The sequence below is a fragment of the Pogonomyrmex barbatus genome, unplaced genomic scaffold, assembly GCF_055798465.1.
Source record: "Pogonomyrmex barbatus isolate J1 unplaced genomic scaffold, ASM5579846v1 scaffold5, whole genome shotgun sequence".
NCBI classification, from domain to species: Eukaryota; Metazoa; Arthropoda; class Insecta; order Hymenoptera; family Formicidae; genus Pogonomyrmex; species Pogonomyrmex barbatus.
The window spans coordinates 2,469,277-2,488,428 of record NW_028297149.1 but is presented as its reverse complement, the minus strand read 5'-3'; the positions used below and the strand labels follow the sequence as shown (position 1 = coordinate 2,488,428).

Genomic DNA, 19,152 nt, shown 5'->3' with positions numbered 1-19,152 from the left:
TTTGGGAAGCAGGAATAAAATCGTGTAAATACCATTTAAAAAGAGTTGTTGGCGAAACGCGACTCGTTTTCGAGGAATTTATGACTGTTTTAGCTCAAATTGAAGCTTGCTTAAATTCAAGACCGCTATGTCAATTGTCCTCTGATCCTAACGATTTACAGGCTTTGACGCCCGCACATTTTTTAATAGGGGGACCGCTTATTAGTTTGCCAGATATAAATGTATTAGACGTTCCTATTAACAGACTTGACAGATGGCAATTGACTCAGCGCATAACTCAACATTTTTGGAAGCGATGGAGTGTTGAATACTTAACGTCATTGCAGGGCAAATGCAAATGGACGATCGAAAGAGAAAATCTAGCTGTTAATGACATAGTCTTAATTGTAAGCGACAATATGCCACCCCTGCAGTGGAAACTTGGCAGAATAATCGAACTTCATCCGGGAGTTGATAAAAAGGTTCGCGTGTTAACTATTCAAACCGAAAATAATGTTATCAAGCGTCCAGTCACTAAAATTTGTAAATTGCCTATCGATGAAAAATAAAATTAATCAGGATTAATTGGTGGGCGGGATGTTGGTGACTAAATAATAAAAATAAATTTAATCTATAACTGTTGCTTCGAATCGTCAGCGAACTCGATATATATTATAACTCGATATACTTGCGACCACGAGATAACAAATGAGAGACCACGACGTGTCATTTGTTTATTAGGTAGGGTAATATTTGATATTATATAAATAGACAAGCGTGCGAAAAGAAGAGAAGTCGAGATTGAGTAAGCGAGCGAGCAACTGTAATAATACGCAATAAAGAAGTTAGTTGGAGAAACGATTCAATTATCTATTACAAGCCCGTACAATATATATAATTGAAAAATGTATGGTTCGTATATTTTGAGGATATGCTCGTAAATTATAAAAAACGTTATTTGTAATACAATAATTATATTTTTTTTGTAATCTCTCTCTTTCTTGGTTATTTTTAATGAATTATTTTAATCATTTAGTACTGGTATGTGAGAAAGATGAAAACGAGTAGAAAGTTGGAGAAGTACGCAATATATTTTGTGAACATACGTAGTAAATTAAAGTGGGATTTATAATACAATATCTCTTTTATTTTTTCCATGGCTTTCTCTATTACTTGTAGTTTATTTGCTCTTTATCGATAATATATAATTTGATAAATATATATATAAATATATATATAAATATATATATATGTATATATATATAGTTGAAAAACATGCGTTTTCTTAAAATACTTTAAGGATATGTTAATAAGTTAAAAGGCAGTTTGTAATATAAGTAAATAGTAAGTTTTATCATTTTGGCAATCTTCCTTTCTTGATTATTTTTGCAAAATTGTTTTTGTAATTAAGTACTGATATATGAAAAGACAAGAATGAATTGAAAGTTGGAGAAATACGCGGTTGGTATATTTTGAGGACATATGTTAATAAATTGAAACTGATTATATAATAATAATGAATTGATTATATAATAGTTTCTTAGTTTTATCAATAAAATCCATTATCATCGATGTTAATTAAATAAAACAAAAAGGATAGATATTCACAGGAATATACAATTGGTAAATTTTGAGGACATATACTATATATATAATATATTATGTTACGAAATATGCGATTGATATATTTGGTACTCATTTATTAATAAATTGAAATGGATTATATCGGATTATTTCGATTTTCCTGTTCTTTATGTTCTTTTATTATCTTATTATCTTATAATTTATTATCTTTTATTATCTCTATAATTTATTTTCGTTATTCTCTTCATAATAGTTAATAAGGTAAAGTTAAGAAAACATAGACACAGACATATTTCGAGAATATATAGTATCAAATACAGAGGTTGCATTATATAATTTAAATTCCTTTTAGATATTTTTCTTTTGAAATAGTCTTTCAAATCATTTTTGAATACTTTCAATAGAACTTAGTTTTTTTGTTTTAATGCTAATGGGACTAAAGAAAACAAGTGTAAAATTTGAAAAGGAGATTGTTTCATATTTTAAGAATATGTGCTAATACATTGAATTTTTGAGTCTTTGAAATGTACCAAATACAAAACAGTATTAATATGTGTTTGATTTATTATAAGGACTTTTGCATTGGTAGATTTTGATGTCTTTGAATATTATCAACTGTAAAACTTGTTATTTTGGAAGATAATCTCCAAAATATTCAAATAAAATAATGAGATCGGTCCTCAAAAGTACAAAATGTCCTCAAAATATACCACACGTAATAAAAATGTCTTCGAATTGTATCAAAAACACATATATATATATATATTTCAGAAAAATAAATTTATTAAAATTTAAAATTTTTTAAAATTATGATTATTATTATAGTTTTTGAAAGTAGAAATTTTACTTAATATAATGTTTTTTCTCTTACCTTTAAAAAAATTAATGTTTTGTTGAATTATTTTGTTATCTATCCAATTTGTTTTCCATTACAATGGGAAGAGATGAATTATCATAATATTCATAAAGTTGCTGAGAAGATGGCAAAGACGGATTTATACCGCTATGTATCGGTTGCACATAAGGCATCATTTGTATAAAAGCCGGTGGAATTGAATTATTACCGCCGTGTCCTAGAGTAGAACCATTGGATGAGGTTATATAAAGATCGTGAGGATTTATCTTGCCCGAATAAGCACTCGCTGGTCGTATGATCGATGCTTCGTGAATACTAGATGTTGCCATTGCTGCAATTCTTGCTTCTTGTATTTGATTACTCCAACGTAGTCGACAGATACAGATTGTAATGATAATGATAGCAATAAACGTTATTACAGTGCCGACGATACCAATAATCAAAGTGTCATCAATACTTGAAATGTTGTTCGTTATAGATGTACCTGTAATCAATACATATATTGAACTTTACCAAAGAATCAATTTTTTGTAAATCTTTTCGTAATGCTGACGTATTATAAAATATATTTTATAAAAAAATTTTGTAATGATCTTGATGAGCACAGATCCAATTCGTCGGATTATCTAAATTCAAAGAGAAAGATCTGAATCTTCATCAATTTAAAAATAGATTAAAATTTCTTTAATTATTAATTAATTATGTCTAAAAATTTATTATTACTATTTACAAGTAAGATGAATTACAAGTTGAAATCTCAAATGGATCTGTTGTAGTAGATGTAATAAAGAAGCTTTAGCGAATTCGATAAGGGCGTAATAATAAGCCACATGGCATTCATGTTACGTGTCACGGCACCCGTGAGGTATAATAAATCGTTTGATCTAGATATAGATTGCAGTTTAATTCAGATATATATATATATATATATATATATATATATATATATATACTCATTATATCTCAGTATAACTACTGGTATCTTGCCGTCATTCTTCGTGACTACGCGTGAACTTGATGACAAGACATCATCTTTATCTTCTGATCTTTTGATATATTTTTTAACGTTAAACAAAGACAAATAACACTCATTGTGCATCTGAATTAGACTTTTATATATATATATATATACTTGATGACAAGACACACACACACACATATATATATATATATATATATATATATATACACACACACACACAGGGTGTCCCAAAATCGCATTTGGAATATGCTACGTGATTTTTTATGCTAAAAGAAACAACTTTTTCCTGTAGCAAAATTGCGTGCGACGAGTAGTTTTTACAGTAAATCAAATTAAAAGTGACGAATGAACGCGCGTATGTGCGTAGCAGTCAGGTCTGGCGCGCGTTCTTCAGGCCTGGGACTTAATCTTTGACGATTTCACGTATTGTATTGTTTAAAATATAATACAAGTTAACAAAATAAGTATTTGTATTCATTCTTTACGTAACAATTCAATAAAAAAATTGTCTGATTTTGTAGCATTATCTGGAAATAAAAATAAATGTAAATTATATGGTGTATGAACTGAGCATTCTTTTATTTTAATTATTTTTTTATTGTCGTATGCGCAATTGCATATAACAATAAAAAAATACTGAATTTAATGAATATTTATTAATTACATGAGTACGTAATCAAAAAACAAAAAGTCAAAAAATTGATTTTTTTATAATAGTATGTAAGAATTAGACGATCGTAAGCGGTCATGCAAGAGATTCGGAATATAAACAGCTAACAAAGAGGAGCCATCGTGGTCGTGCAGACTAAGTGTCGGATTAGTAGACGAGGGATCCCGAGTTCAAATCCAATCGGTCTCCGTTAATTTTTTCCGAATCTAATAGATATCTTTCACTCATCTAAATAATTCGTTAAATTTAGTATATTTTTTTGTTATATGCAATTGTGCAGTAATAAATTAATAGAATGCTCAGTTCATAGTGTATTTACATTTATTTTTATTTCGAGATAATACTACGAAATCAAACAATTTTTTTATTAAATCGTTAAAGGATGAAAACAATACTTATTTTGTTAACTTTTATCATATTTTAAACAATATAGTACGTGAAGTCAAAGATTAAGTACTAGATTGCGCCGGCCTGAGAAACGTGCGCTAGCTCTGACCGCTATGCACATACACGCGCTCATTCGTCACTTTTAATCTAATCCACTGTAAAAACTATTCGTCGCACGCAATTTTGTTAAAGGAAAAAGTTGTTTCTTTTAGCATAAAGAATCACATAGTGTACTCCAAATGCGGGAATTTTGGAACACCCTGTATATACACTTGATCTATATATATATATGTATATATATATATACACTCATTCCATGTATATATGTACACACATACACACACACGCGCGCGCGCACGCACACACACACACACACACACACACACACACACACACACACACACATACATACACACACACACACACACACACACACACACACACACACACACACACACACACACGGTGAGGAAAAAAAGTTGGTGGATACCCCTGAATAACTCGGAAAATACAAGTTTTATAGAAAATGTTTCAGACAAAAGGTGTAAGGCTTAAGAAGATCTATTTACTGATCTTATCAGCTTGAGTAGCACCGCCAAGATCAAATCAAGATCACATAGATTTTTTTTTAATGGAACACCCTATTTTTTATTTCAGAACCCAATAATTGATGTTAAGAGCTTTTCAAAACACTATAAAAAATATTTTTCATTAAGTACTTTCCGAGTTATGAAAATTGAAAGTTACAATACCGCCGACATTAGCATTACCCAAGATGTACCACGTGGGTGTTGTCTGATCAGATTTATACCTCTTAATATGCGAAGCAGCCAATTAAGACAAGATCAATAATGGATCTAGCTAACTAAAGCTGCCTCGCCTTGATTGACTGAATTCCGAAACGCGATCCGTAATCCAATCCATGTCCGTAATATGTAGTGTGACAACGGCTTAAGGCAAAATCAATCATGGATCTATCCAATTAAAGCAAGATCGATCATGGATCCAGCCAACTAGGCAAGATTGGCAATATGCATTATGCGAGAGCCGCTTAAAAAAAACAATTCGCGCGCTGAGTAACGATGATCGCCGAGCAGAAGTAGCTTTTACGAGCGCTTGCATTTACCAATGGGCCGGACTAATACGGTGATTTTTAAGAATTAATAATTCGATAATTATCGCGAAAATTGCAAAATGGTAGAAGACTTTTCTATCAGTTTTACCTACCCACTGACTCTATCTACCCACGAAAGGTAATATGAGCGATACCGAACACCCATATGCATATATACATAGCGTTTTATTTTAAGTGATATGGTCGATTATCTCGCGAATCGATGATTTTATTGAAAAATTTTTCGAACGAAAGTTGTATGGCTTGAAGGGGGACACATGATAGAAATGTGGACTTGACCTTGAGTGACCTTGTCAAAATCAGGTCAAGGTCATTAATGTTTTTTTAAAACCCCTTATTTTTTATTACATATTCTTGTAGTTTATCTCGAGAGCTTTCCAAAACACTATAATAAAGTTACTTTTCGTTAAGTACTTGTTAAGTTAGGCAAGACCAATCACTGATCTAGTCAATTAAGGCAAGACCGATCACTGATTCGGCCAACTAAGGCGCATGCGTACATGGATAACGCCGGCGGTACTGTAACTTTCAAGCTCCATAACTTGGAAAGTACTCAATAAAACGTAACTTTATTATGGTGTTTTGGACTGAGAGAGGAGCGACAGGAACATATCGTAGCACGCAGGTTGTATTATCCCTCACGCACCCATTAGCGGAAATGGAAACGCTCTTGAAAGAGATCTCGTTACAGTTTGAAAAGTTGCCATTGCCGATCAGGAGGTGAGCGGGGCGAGGACGGGGAAGACGCCACCTCACAAAACGGAACAAAACATGGAGAATCCCGGTCACGGAACGTCCCGACGAGGCTCCGGAAGGACGGGAAACTGGCAATACCGAGTTGACGATAGGAGATGCGAGAAATCTCGGAATCTCAGAGTCTAAGGAACCAAGAAGCCGAGGGACGCAGATGCCGCCGCATTTAAATTTCCTGCAAGGACTTCGCGATGCGCGGCCGATTAGATTCGCGCGATTACTAGCCGATTTTCGGCCAATAGTAAAACTGCCCCAAATTGCGAGAGGAAGGCGGCGATCGACTGTGTGTATTCCGCGAGGGCGCGGAAGATTATTTTTTATGGAGTGCTCAAATAGGAAGGACGAGTATCCGAGAGCCATCGATCTGCCAGAAGGAACGAGTCAGGTTGAATCGAGCGTTTCCTTATTGTAAGGCCTCCGTCACCTCCGTCGTCGCACGAATCACGGGTGAATCGGGCGAGCGTTGCGGGAGTGCTGGTAGCGCGGGTTTTTGTGAGTGAAGTAGAATGCAACGAATCAAGGGTGCCTGCGACGTGGCGATCATCCGCCTGAGAAGGGAGTCCGGACAACGCTCGCCCTCTCCCCCTCCCCCGCGGCCACGTTAAGTCACCTTTGTCAATGTATCTCTTTTGCTATTTTATGATATGATGCGATGTCTTTTCTTGCCGTTTGGGCGGCTTATATCGCGTAGTGAAATCGTATCACATTTATACGTCGAGTTGTTGTAGTGACTGAATCGCTTCAGTGTAGTATTGCGTAGTTTCAAATTATCATTAATATTAGTTCATGCTGTCACTATTTGCTATTTTTGTATGTTGCGCTATCCTGTTTTCGGTCGCGAGTTTAGCCGGCCGCATGTTTTCGCTTGCGCGTGCTGTTCGGGTTGTGGATTGCGCGCTTATTATCACCTTATTTGCATTAATATAATTATTTGCGCTAATTAATTGCATGTTGAGTATTATATATTTTGCTGCCAGTCCCGCTGAGAATTCCGGGAGCTCGATGTTACGCATTTTGCGTGAGAAATCGTTGTCAAATTACCGTGGATATTGTTAACCGAAATCTCCCGATACCGCCAATCATCTCTGTTTACGTCGCGCGACCTTCGGATTAGCCGCGTGATCGGTGAGATCGAATTTATATTATAAACTGCCTCGAGGCCGTATTGGAAAGTCCGCGAATAAACTTTATTAATTTTAACCATTGGCGTTAATTATTTATTGGCCTCTATCTCTTTCTCTTCGAATAGCGCCCTGACTATCGGACCACTCTCTCTCCCTAGTAATTTCTGAGCTGCCGTGCATTCGGGGTCGTTATGGGTCGCCGCGTGCCCTGACTCGAGACGAATAGACCCGTAGACGAATAGAATCCCGGATTTTTGTGGCACGTAATGTGTGCCTGGCACTCAACCATGTTGTATATGAGCGATTAAGGAAGTAATAAGAGTCACTATTGTGTGCCGGTTATCTTCGTGCGGGCGCGTGGCGGACCGCACCGTTCATGAGACCGACGTGCGACAAATTCAAGGCAGCGGTCGCAATATACAGAGTGTAACTAAAAAACATATATATACTATGAGTATACTATGGGACATAGGAGTATACTATGATATACAGGACAAGAATCCAAATCAAAAAGTCGTGAGTCATTGAGTTTTTTGATCTGAGCTTTTCGTTCGTTATTATACGGTTTTAAAGTTAACGAATCGGCGCCCGTCTATACAGGAAAAACAGGAACGGAGCAAGTCGGAGTGAAGCTGACGAATTATACGGCGGGAACAGAACGACGTTGATGGTGAGCGAAGCGATGTAGTCATCTCTCTCTCTCTCTCTCTCTCTCTCTCTCTCTCTCTCTCTCTGTTAAAAAAAATCTTAAAGATCAGAAAATACATAGCCAAAACAAATGTTTTGATATTTTTGTAATAAACTATCGTTTTGTTGTTAACAAAACGATAGTTTGTCTGAGCTTTAGATTTCATACAACCGAAATAATAATTTAAATTTTATATATCTTCTCGCCCTTTCGCGGTTTTAAAGCGTTGACATTTGGCCTTTTAAAATGCCATACGGTTTGGCGTTTGATGCACATAACCTCAAAAATCAGTAATGTTCACGATGGCAATAACAAAAGAGCATATTCGATTTTTCATCCACTTCGCGTTTTATCTGAAGAAAAATGCTGCTGAAGCCACTGCAATGATTTGTATTGCATATGGAGAGAACACTGTAAGTCTACATGTAAAATACTACATGTAAAAGATGGTATCAAAAATTTCGCCAAGGAGATTTTAGTTTTGAAGATGAACCGCGTGCTGGACGCCCAAAAGATTGAAACGGACGAATTACAAGTACTGCTGGATATAAACTCTGCGCAAACTGAAAAAGAGCTTGCAGAACAGCTTGGCGTTCGCAGCAGACCATTTTCATACGTTTACATACGATGGGAAAGGTTCAGAAGGAAGGCAGATAGGTTCCGCATGAATTGTCCGAAGACAACAAAAATCGTCGGCGTGACACTGCACTTACTTTGCTTTCAAAGTCCCGGAAAAAAGATTTTCTGCACAAAATTGTTACAGGTGATGAAAAGTGGATTCTTTATGATAATCCTAAACATAGAAAATCATGGGTTGACCCTGGTCAATCTTCGACGTCAAAGCCCAATATCCATGCCAAGAAGGTTTTACTCTGTATCTGATGGGATTGGAAAGGTGTGTTGTATTACGAGTTGTTACAACCGGGTGAAACATTCACGGCAGACCGCTACCAACAACAATTGACCAATTTGAGCGATGCATTAGAAGAAAAGAGGCCATTTACTGGCCAAGGACGTCGTAAAGTAATCTTGCTTCATGACAATGCTCGACCACATGTTGCGAAAGCGACTCAGGACCATATTTTTGCGTTAGACTGGGAACTTTTCCCGCACGCGGCGTATAGTCCAGACATGGCGTCTTCTGATTACTACCTATTTCGGTCGCTGCAGCATCATTTGGCTGATACATCATTTGGCTGATTTCGTGAGATTTGAAGAGATACGAAAATGCATTGATGACTTTATCGCTTCGAAGCCGGTGAACTTCTATCGTCAAGGAATTCGCAAGTTACCCGAAAGATGGCAAAAGGTCGTTGATGCAAACGGGGAATATTTCGCTGATTAATATTTTTTTGTTTGTTTTTGAATAAAGATTGAATTTTACAAAAAAAGCTCAGAACTTTTTTATACACCTAATAAATCATTATAAAGTTGTTAAAACCCGGCGACTGCAAGCCTCTCCCGAACCCGGCATCCAACGAGCATACTCCGAGCGCACGTCCCCGCGTCCGTACCGTAGAAAATCGAGCACACAGGGACGTACCGTTACATTATCAATTTTTTCTTTCAATAAATTAACAAAAATAAAATCTTAGTGTACAAGAGGTAATTGAACATCTTCAAATAAAAGAATATGTTTTCGATCAAACCAGCCATCATTACATTCAGTACTGTCATATATTTTGGATAATCGGAGATGTATATACATTAAAATTAAATTAGATATCATTGACATTTCATCTATTATAAAAAGCATAACATCATTTAAATTTGCTTGGTAAAATTTTCAATACATGATAATTGATCAGATAATTGTTTAGGAGTATGACCATGTTTAACAAGTAATTGAAACAATCTGTGAATTGTCAAACTGTCTATTAAATGCTGCAATACTTGTAAGTGCTACAGCAGTTTCTTTATTAAGATTTTGTTTTATCCAACATTTAATAGTCTTAATTAGAAAATTTTTCCCAGTACCACCTTCACCGCTATTATATAATCGTAATACTGATTTATCTGATTTAATAGTGCTAATAACTCTATTAAATACTCTCTTTTGATCCGTGTTTAATTTCTTATCATTTCAGAAACATTATCTTCTTTAATTTTAACTCCAAGATCTTTAAAATCCTGCATGACTTTACCCACTTCTGTTTTGCACACCTATTGCATTTTCTGGATCATCTTGAAATGTATCCTGTTTTTACAACTTATTATTTAGATATTTCTGAATTAACTGTTTTGCAGTTTCAAATTTGTTTCGCAGTTTCAAATTTATTTTGCAGTTTGAAAAGTTTGTCGATTTTTAAAATATTGAAACAATATAATGATTTCGTTCGAATTTTGTCTTAAACATATAAAATTTTCTGATATTAATAAATAATTCTTAAAAATTTATTTTCACAACATTACATATTTTACTAAATAGAATAACGACTTAATATCACTATAATATACACACACACACACACACATATATATATATAGGGTGTCCCACAACTCGCGACCGAAATTTTTATGACATATTCCTGACTTAAAAATAAGACGAAAATTCTAATACGAAAATGTCGAGGCTATAATAATTTTTAAATTAATAGCGATTAAAGTCGACTAATCATAGAGCTAATATTTCGTGCGCTCAGGCATGATGATATAACAAGTGATAAAGGCACCACGAGGGCCCTCTTAACGTCAATAGAGATTATTATACAAATATATTGATATGATATACTATTATATTTTTATTGAGAAATTATTTTTAGTTTTTTTACGAAACCTATCTGTATATTACATACATATGTATAATTAATACCAGAACATATCACAAAATATCAATATCAATTTAATAGCGAGATATTACGACATGTGTTAAGTATCGATATAAATTAAAACGGTCTCGCTTTCCCGCGCGGAGAGCGGTCAGTCGGTTACCAGGAGGGGAAGCGAGGACATTGGAGACAGACAGTTGGTTATCAAGTTGTTAAGCGATAATTATAAGAAATAACAATGCTTTATTCAACTAACAGTGGTGCGATGGAATGCACCGAATCTTCGCGTCAATGTTCGTGGCCGTGGACGGGCGAGACGGCGATCGGCGCGCGGATAGTATTTGGATACGAAATGAGATATCGCTCTGGCGGTCGGCGCGATACTGGTCGCGGCGCGCAGTTCGGTGGCGCGGGGCGCGCGCGCGGCGGCGGCGGTGTCGCACGTATTCGTCGCGGACCTTTAAATCAGCGGTGATTTAAAACGGGCACGCGTATCGCGGGTGTTGTCGCGAGGGTAGATATTCGCGAGGTCGTCGGATCGTTTAGATAGGAGAACAGGTGTGCCCGTTCCCTGCCGAGAAGGCTCGGCTGACGGGGTGCGCCCCTCGTCTGTCTGAGTGAATGCCGAGTGAACTCGGCCAGCCGGGGAGGGCCCCAGCTGTGTGCGGAAAAGACGGTGGAGGTGTCGAGTGTGCTCGGCTGACCAGGGCGTACCCTGGTGCTCGGAGAGGTGGTATCGGGGAGAATCCCGATGCCCGGCGGAGAAATCTCGGGAACGGCGGAGTCGGATCGAGCGAACTCGACGCGCTGGGGAGATCCCAGCAACTCTCGGCTTGCGAGATACGGAGATGGCTTTCAGCCAGACCAAGTCAACTTGGTGCGTTGGGGAGGGCCCCAACAAAACTCAGGCTTGCTATCGGTTTCGGATGCTCGCTTCCTTGAGACGGGCTCTCGGAAAACGAGCTAGGAATAGGAGTCAACGAGGAGTGATTTCCTGTGGAGAGCGATGCCTTTTTATACCCGAGATCGACCTCGGTATTTGCAGTCGGATGACGACTCGGTCGGATTGATCGATCTCGGAGTTAGCATCCCTCTCCCCAGGAGCGGAAAAAAGGATCGGGTATAATTGGTTTTTTAGGGGATTAGAAGGAATAGGAGCGGGGGATGGTTAAGGGTAGAGAAGGAATTCGGTGGGAAGGTAACGGCGCGGTGCGGGGGTGGTCACGCACTTGTAGACGCGGTCGTGGCGCGGTGCGGGATGCTCGCTCGCTTGCGTGGCGCGGCGTCGGTGCGGCGCGGGACACATTCACGCTCGGTGGTGCGGTGCGGAGTGCGTTAGCGCTTGGTGGCGCAACGCGTGGCGCGGTGCGAGGAAATATCACGAAAACAAGTTTTCATGGTATTCTCCGATGCTTCGGAGTTCGCGTAGCATGATACTTAAAAGAGGAGGCATAAATGCCTCTTGCGGCCACTGCCGCACTTCGCCTGTTGTTCGGCGGTCTCCGATGATCGAGGGAAAATCGGAAGAGGAATGGAGCGGAGGGATGCGCTCCGTTACAAATAACGTTGAAATACAATGATAATGAAATATTTCATTAATTGCATCATATCTAAGCATAGAAAATAAGTACATTGCCTATGCGTATTTAATCATAATCATATAATGAAATATCAAAATTTGAATTTGTATCATAGACAACCTCTCTCATATATCTTATATCCCTGTATATCTTATAAATCATGATTGTAGATAATAATACCATTAATACATTTAAGTAAATATATTTATATAATTGGATTTATATTTGGATTATATATTGGATTTATAATTGGACATTTTGACATAAATTATTTTTAGTCAATATTTTCTTACAATTTAATGTAAAATTATTTATTTTGGTGGACCGATTTGACTTTTCTTTCAATGTATTATATTATAGTATTACTTACTATTATATGTGACACACGTTATATCTTCTATTTTATTAATCAATTCATATAATACATATATAATCAATACATATATAACTTCATACGAAGGACATCTGTCAAAGACATATTAAATAAAAAAAATGAGCAATGCAAGAGCTGTCATTCATTAGTGCCTCTTGCGACAAAAAAAGGAGAATCACGGTCGACCAGGACGTTTCTAAAATTTACCAATTTGAACTTTGCATCACGATTGCGTCGCGATATCTCAGTTTGTAGAACACGGAGAAAAAAAATAAAAACACTTTTCTGATATAATTTGATATTCAGCTATTGATTAAGCGTAGTTAAAACTTAATCGATGCAGTCATTGCTAAGATATGAAAATAAATGTAGATCGAGTTCATCCCGGGGTCTCGCGTAAATAGAGCCACAGGCGTCTCACCGTCATTCTATGCAAACTTCGCTGCGCGTGAACTTGGCGTCGAGATACCATCCATGTCTCTTGATGCACGCGATTACAATTATTAAATATTTTATTCTTTATAATATATATAGCTTTTTTAATAGCAAAAAATTAAATTAAATAATGTACTAATTTCGCGAATCTAGCATGACCATCTCCTATTCTAAACTAAAAGAATATTATCAATAAATATTATCATTTTTAACAATAGTTCTAATTAATACTATTCGAATCCCATTATTATGTGTAATTTTAAAAATGAATGTAAACTGTTTATCTTTCACACTTTTAATCACGGTACAATTGGAGAAAAAGTGTCGTGGTGATTATTTATTGTAGTTCTAACAGAATTTTTCGCTTTACAATCATCCTCTAATTATTTTGCACATAAAAGCAATCAAGTATTTATGATTATAAAGTATGGTTATAAAAAATTTATGGAAAAATGAACTTTAGTGTCGCACAATTTTAAAATGAAATATAAAATATCTCTATTTTTCTGGTAACTGTACTTCAATACTTCAATACTTTTACAGAGAATAATGAGATGAACCAATTGGTGCAAAGAAGATACGAAATTGATTTACATAAAAATTACTTGCAAAATCTAACTATATAATTCTTTCATGAAATCACAGGATTTAGAGATTAAAAAGTTATTAAAAAATATGCGGCCGCTGAAACTCTTCTTAAAATATGAGTATGAAATTCTACTAGAACTACCGAGAACTATCGCTAGAATTGCGGTAAATAATCAGCGCGCAATACTATTATCTCGAGTGTCGTACCGTTTTTAATGAAAAGTGTAAAAAAGTAGTAAGTTTACATTTTTTTCTTAAAATTACACATAATGGCGGGAATCGAATATTAATGTTATTCGTATATTAACTACAATTGTCGTTTAAAGTAATAATATTTACTCTATTCTTGTACTTTAGAAGGAAAGATGTATGGCTACATTCGCGAAGTTAGTACATATTTGATTTTTTGCTATTAAAAAAGTTATAAATATTACGTTATTAAAAAAGCTATAAATATTATAAAGAATAAAATATTTAATAATTGTAATTGTATAACGTTGACGCGAGTCTCAGTGTGATAAGAAGTGTGAGCGGCTCATCCTTCCCCTCGCCGCGCGCGCCTCAATTATTGCCGAATGCCGGATGGCCAATGTCGACACGCTAGGTCGTTCTACGGGTCAGGCGGGAATAAGAGCGCGCGGAGAGAACACCTTCTCCCCGCGCGCTCTTATTTGTGCAACTTTAGTATTTAATAACTCGAAAATTATTGCGAAACGCAAAATGATATAGGTATTGTCATTTATCTCGCTCCCGTCTACCTTCTCATGAGCAATGAGGACAATGCTACGGGACACTCTGTATATATATATATATATATATATATATATATATATATATATATATATATATATATATTGTCGCGTTCGTGCCGTTGCTTCTCGCGATTGCGGTACTCGGTGGAGCGCTTCCGGAAAGGAGAAAAACACGCTTATTTTAAGAAAAACACGTTCTTTATTAAGCCAACGATACATCGGCACAGAAACGCGTCTGACCGCCGCGGAATCTGACCGTGAAAATCACAAAAATAACCGGAGAATAACGCATTGCCAAGAGCCGATCCTCACTTAAAAGTCTCATTGATTATATTGATTCCTCGGGGGCAGCGCCGAGCGGAACACCGCACGGTCGCAACACTGCCCCCCCCCCCTCATAAAATTGTCGTCCCGACAATTCTTCTTTGTTCAAGAACTTCTTCTTGGAGAAGACTTCCGGGCACTTCCTGCCCTATCCTGGGCTGCTACCTCAGATTACCGGGCGCCGCTACTTCTAGGCCTAGTCTTATCTACTCTTCAGAAGAATCTTGTTCTTGAAATTTTGCGCACTTCTCTTTTGACTCTTCATCTTGAGCTTTGCGCTTCTCTTTTTTATTCTTCGGACAAAGTGACGGTAATCGTCATGGACCCTTCGTCTTTAAGAAAGACTCACTGAGCCCCTGCCTCGGCATTTGCCTTACGTCCCCCGGAAAAACCATGACTCGGAAAACTGGGGGCGATGCAGACTTCTTTTTCTTTAAAAAAAAAAAAACTTCAGCTCGATGTTCGGCTCGAAGTTTCTGCCTGTTGAATGGGCTCCGGATCTTTTCTCAAAGTCTTTCCAAAAATTGAAAACTTGAAGAAAAAGAAAAGAAAACAGAAAACAGTAACTTCTTAAAAAGGTAAAAACAACTAATATTTTTAATTCCCCTTTATTTCGCAAGAACCGGACTTTAATCGCTACTAGGAAGAACGGGACTGAACAATCAAAACTCGACAAAAGAAACTAGATTACCGGGCTCCGAAAACCTTTCTGAAATTCTTCCGTATCCTTAAAAGAAGCTAACTTATCGGCATGCACAACCTTGCTTGCTCGACCTCCTAAACGGGAAATACAGAAAACTACGTCACTCAACTTTTTGATAACTTTATAGGGCCCTTCCCAATCGCACTGCAACTTGGAAGACTTACTCTCTTTACGATGAGGATTAAATAGCCAAACCTTTTGTCCCTCCTCAAAAACGGGATGCCTAGCCTTATGATCATAGCGGCATTTAATCTTCAAAGACCTTGATTCCAATTTCTCTCTTACTCCCTGATGAATTTCATTCAGTTTCTGCCGCAAATCCTGAACGTACTCCTCCGCTGATTCAGAAAGACCATTACTTGGAGGAGTACTTTTTATCAAATCCATCGGCAAGGTAAGATCCTTTCCGCAAAACAATTCCAAAGGAGTTACGCCTGTAGCCTCATGTTTAGAGATCCTATAGGCAAGAAGAAACATGGGAATCCAACGATCCCAATCCTTTTGATTCTCTTCAATAAACTTCGACAAATACTATAAAATTGTCTGATGTTGCCTTTCAACTTCACCATCAGACTGAGGATGAAGAGCAGTCGTCCTCGTTTTACTGATTCCCAAAATTCTCATTAATTCTTGAAAAAGCTGCGATTCAAAATTTCTCCCCTGATCGGTATGAAGTTCCAACGGAATCCCATATCTAGAAACCTGATTAACAAAAATTTCTGCTACTGTAGCTCTTATATTCTTCAGAGGAAAAGCCTCTATCCATTTAGTAAAACAATCCAGAACAACTAGGGGATACTTGTTGCCTGAAGAAGAAACGAGTAACGGGCCTAAAATGTCCATTTGAATCCTCTCAAAAGGAGCTCCCGAATTAAAAATCTGCAAAGGAGATTTCCCTTTATTCATAGCACCCCTTTTCGCAACACAAATCCTACAGGTTCTACACCATTCCTCAACATCCTTCTTACAGGTTGCCCAATAAAAACGCTTCCGGATCTTTTCTAGCGTTTTATTGATCCCGAAATGTCCTCCAGAAGGAGTATCATGTGCTTCTTCTAAAATCTGCTTCACTTTGCCTCGTGGGACCACCAACTGAAGAAAACTATTTTTCAAATTAGGAGCCTCCCATCTCTTATGCAAAATCCCATTCTGAACTTCCAAGGCATGTCATTGATGCCAATAAATCTTGGCAGACAAACCCCTTGAAGAAACTTTCTCCCAAGTAGGTCGCAAATCACTTTCCTTGGCGAGTAAAAACATTTCAGATCCTCCATTTGGGCCTTACGCCATTTTTCAGAAGAATCCTCACACAAAATAATTCGAGCAACTACTTAATCGTCAGGAAGCCCCCTCTGAACTTTCATCTTAGTACAGTATCTACATTTTCAACTGCACATGCGTCTCGAAAGACCATCGGCATTACCGTGTATCGTATTGCTGTAATCTTTCCGTCCAGCGAGCCAATTCCCTCCAAGTCTTTGAAGGACATCAACCATCTCAAAGAAGCATGGTCAGTTCGGATAGAAAAACTCTTTCCGTACAAATAATGATGAAAGTGTTTCACCGATTCTACCAGCTAATAACTCTCTTCTTGTTGTACAATAATTCCGCTCAGGCTTCAAAACCCGATTATAATAGGCAATGACCCTCTCACAGCCATCCTGAACTTGAGAAAGTACCGCCTCTATTCCGAAACCTGAAACATCCGTATCCAGAATCATCTTTCTTTCTCCTTTCGGAAAGGAAAGAAGAGATGCAGACGTTAATGCCTGCTTTAACTTCAAAAATGCTTCTTGACATTGCCTGGTCAAATCAAATTTAGTCAAATTCTCAGTTAACTTAAACAAAGCTTCGCAATTGAAGAAAATTCCTTAATAAATTTCCGATAATATAAGCAAAATCTAAGAAAACTTCGGACTTTCGGACCTTCGGAAGAAACAATGTGATCCAAATATTTTACTTGTCTCCTAAATAAATTACATTTCTTTGGGTTAACACTAAGTTTTGCAGCACGAAATCTCAGAAGAACCTCTTTTAAGTTCTCTTTCATTTCCTCAAAAGTTTTGCCAAATACTATCACATCATCCAAATAAACCAGGCAAATTTTCGAAAGTAAATCTCGAAGAACCCGTTCCATAAGACGAAAGGTAGTCGGGGAATTACACAGACCAAAATGCATCGCGACAAATTGCCATAGCCCATTACCCACAGAAAAAGCAGTCTTTTCCTTATCTTCGGGACGAATTTTCAACTGCCAATAATCACTCTTCAAATACAGAGTGGAAAACCAGAGTGGTATTTCTCGATAACTGATCAAGAAGATCGTCAACCCTTGGTAGCGGATAAGAATCTTTTTTCGTAACCGTATTCAATTTCCGATAATCAACGCAAAATCTAAGAGAACCTTCTTTCTTTTTTATCAAAACTACTGGAGAAACCCAAGGGCTTGAAGATTCTTCAATTACTCCTTGTTCTTTCATGTCCTCCATAATTCTTTCAACTTCTGAACGCAAATGTATTGGAATTCTCCTAGGAACCTGTTTAATAGGATGAGAATCCAACAATTCAATTTTATGTTGAAGAACTTCACACTTTCCCGCAACGGCTTGCTCAGAAAATACATCGTGAAATTCCTGTAAAAGTTTTGCAAAAATCACTTTCTGATTCTCTTCTAATTCACGAGAATTATTATTGAAGAATTCCTTCAATCCCATAGGAACACTCTCCTCCACACTCGTTATCCGCCGACAGAAACTAACTTCTAATCCTTCTTGAAGAAGAGCCTCCATAGCCGATTGCATTCCTACGCGCGAAAAGAAATCCGCAGAATACAATCCTCAGTCATTTCAACTGCAAACGCAAAAATCTCCAAAGTCTGCCTATCTCAATCTTAATTAAAACTTTAAATTTTACCGGAACTTTTTCCCCTGTAGGATATCTCAAATTACTTTCTCCTACAGAAAATCGCTTCCCTTTAATACCTGCAAAACCACTAATTACGAGTGTAACATCGGAGCCCGTATCTAACTTAAATAAACAATCTTTCTCATTTAGCAAACCGCGCAAAATAAAACTTTCATTCTTTTCACAATTTCTTCTAAAACGCCTAATGCTACTTGGGGCATTACGCTTCTTCGTTGAATTCGCCCCCATAAACTCAACGGAACCTAATTTCCCTTTTGCGATTCCAAAAGGGTTGGACACTCCGAGCGAAAGTGTCCCTGTTTACCACGTTGCCAGCACTCTTTTTCTTTGCGAGGAAATTTATTCCTCTCCATATAACTTTTTGATCCCTTATAATTCGCTTCCCGCTTATTTCGTTTTTTCGAAAACTTTATTTCTTTCCCCACTAAAGTTTCTCCCGTTAGAAAAAAACAATTCTTTATTTCCGCTTGTTCACTATAGACTTTTCTTCCAAAACTATTTTCTCTTATAATTTTAATTGCCATTGCTCTCTCAACAGGAAGCCTC

The 19,152-nt window shown here is 37.1% G+C and overlaps 1 protein-coding gene across 4 annotated transcripts in view; it reads right to left on the bottom strand.

Moving 5' to 3' along the window:
* Positions 1–19,152, bottom strand: part of LOC105424069 (uncharacterized) — a 474,166-nt gene that overhangs the window by 26,166 nt on the left and 428,848 nt on the right. For all 4 annotated transcript variants that reach the window (XM_089081487.1, XM_089081486.1, XM_089081489.1 and 1 more), the window contains one exon: positions 2,435–2,903. In XM_089081487.1, coding sequence (XP_088937613.1) covers positions 2,470–2,903 — 434 coding nt within the window. In that variant the 3' untranslated portion in view covers positions 2,435–2,469. The remainder of the gene's footprint in view (positions 1–2,434; positions 2,904–19,152) is intronic.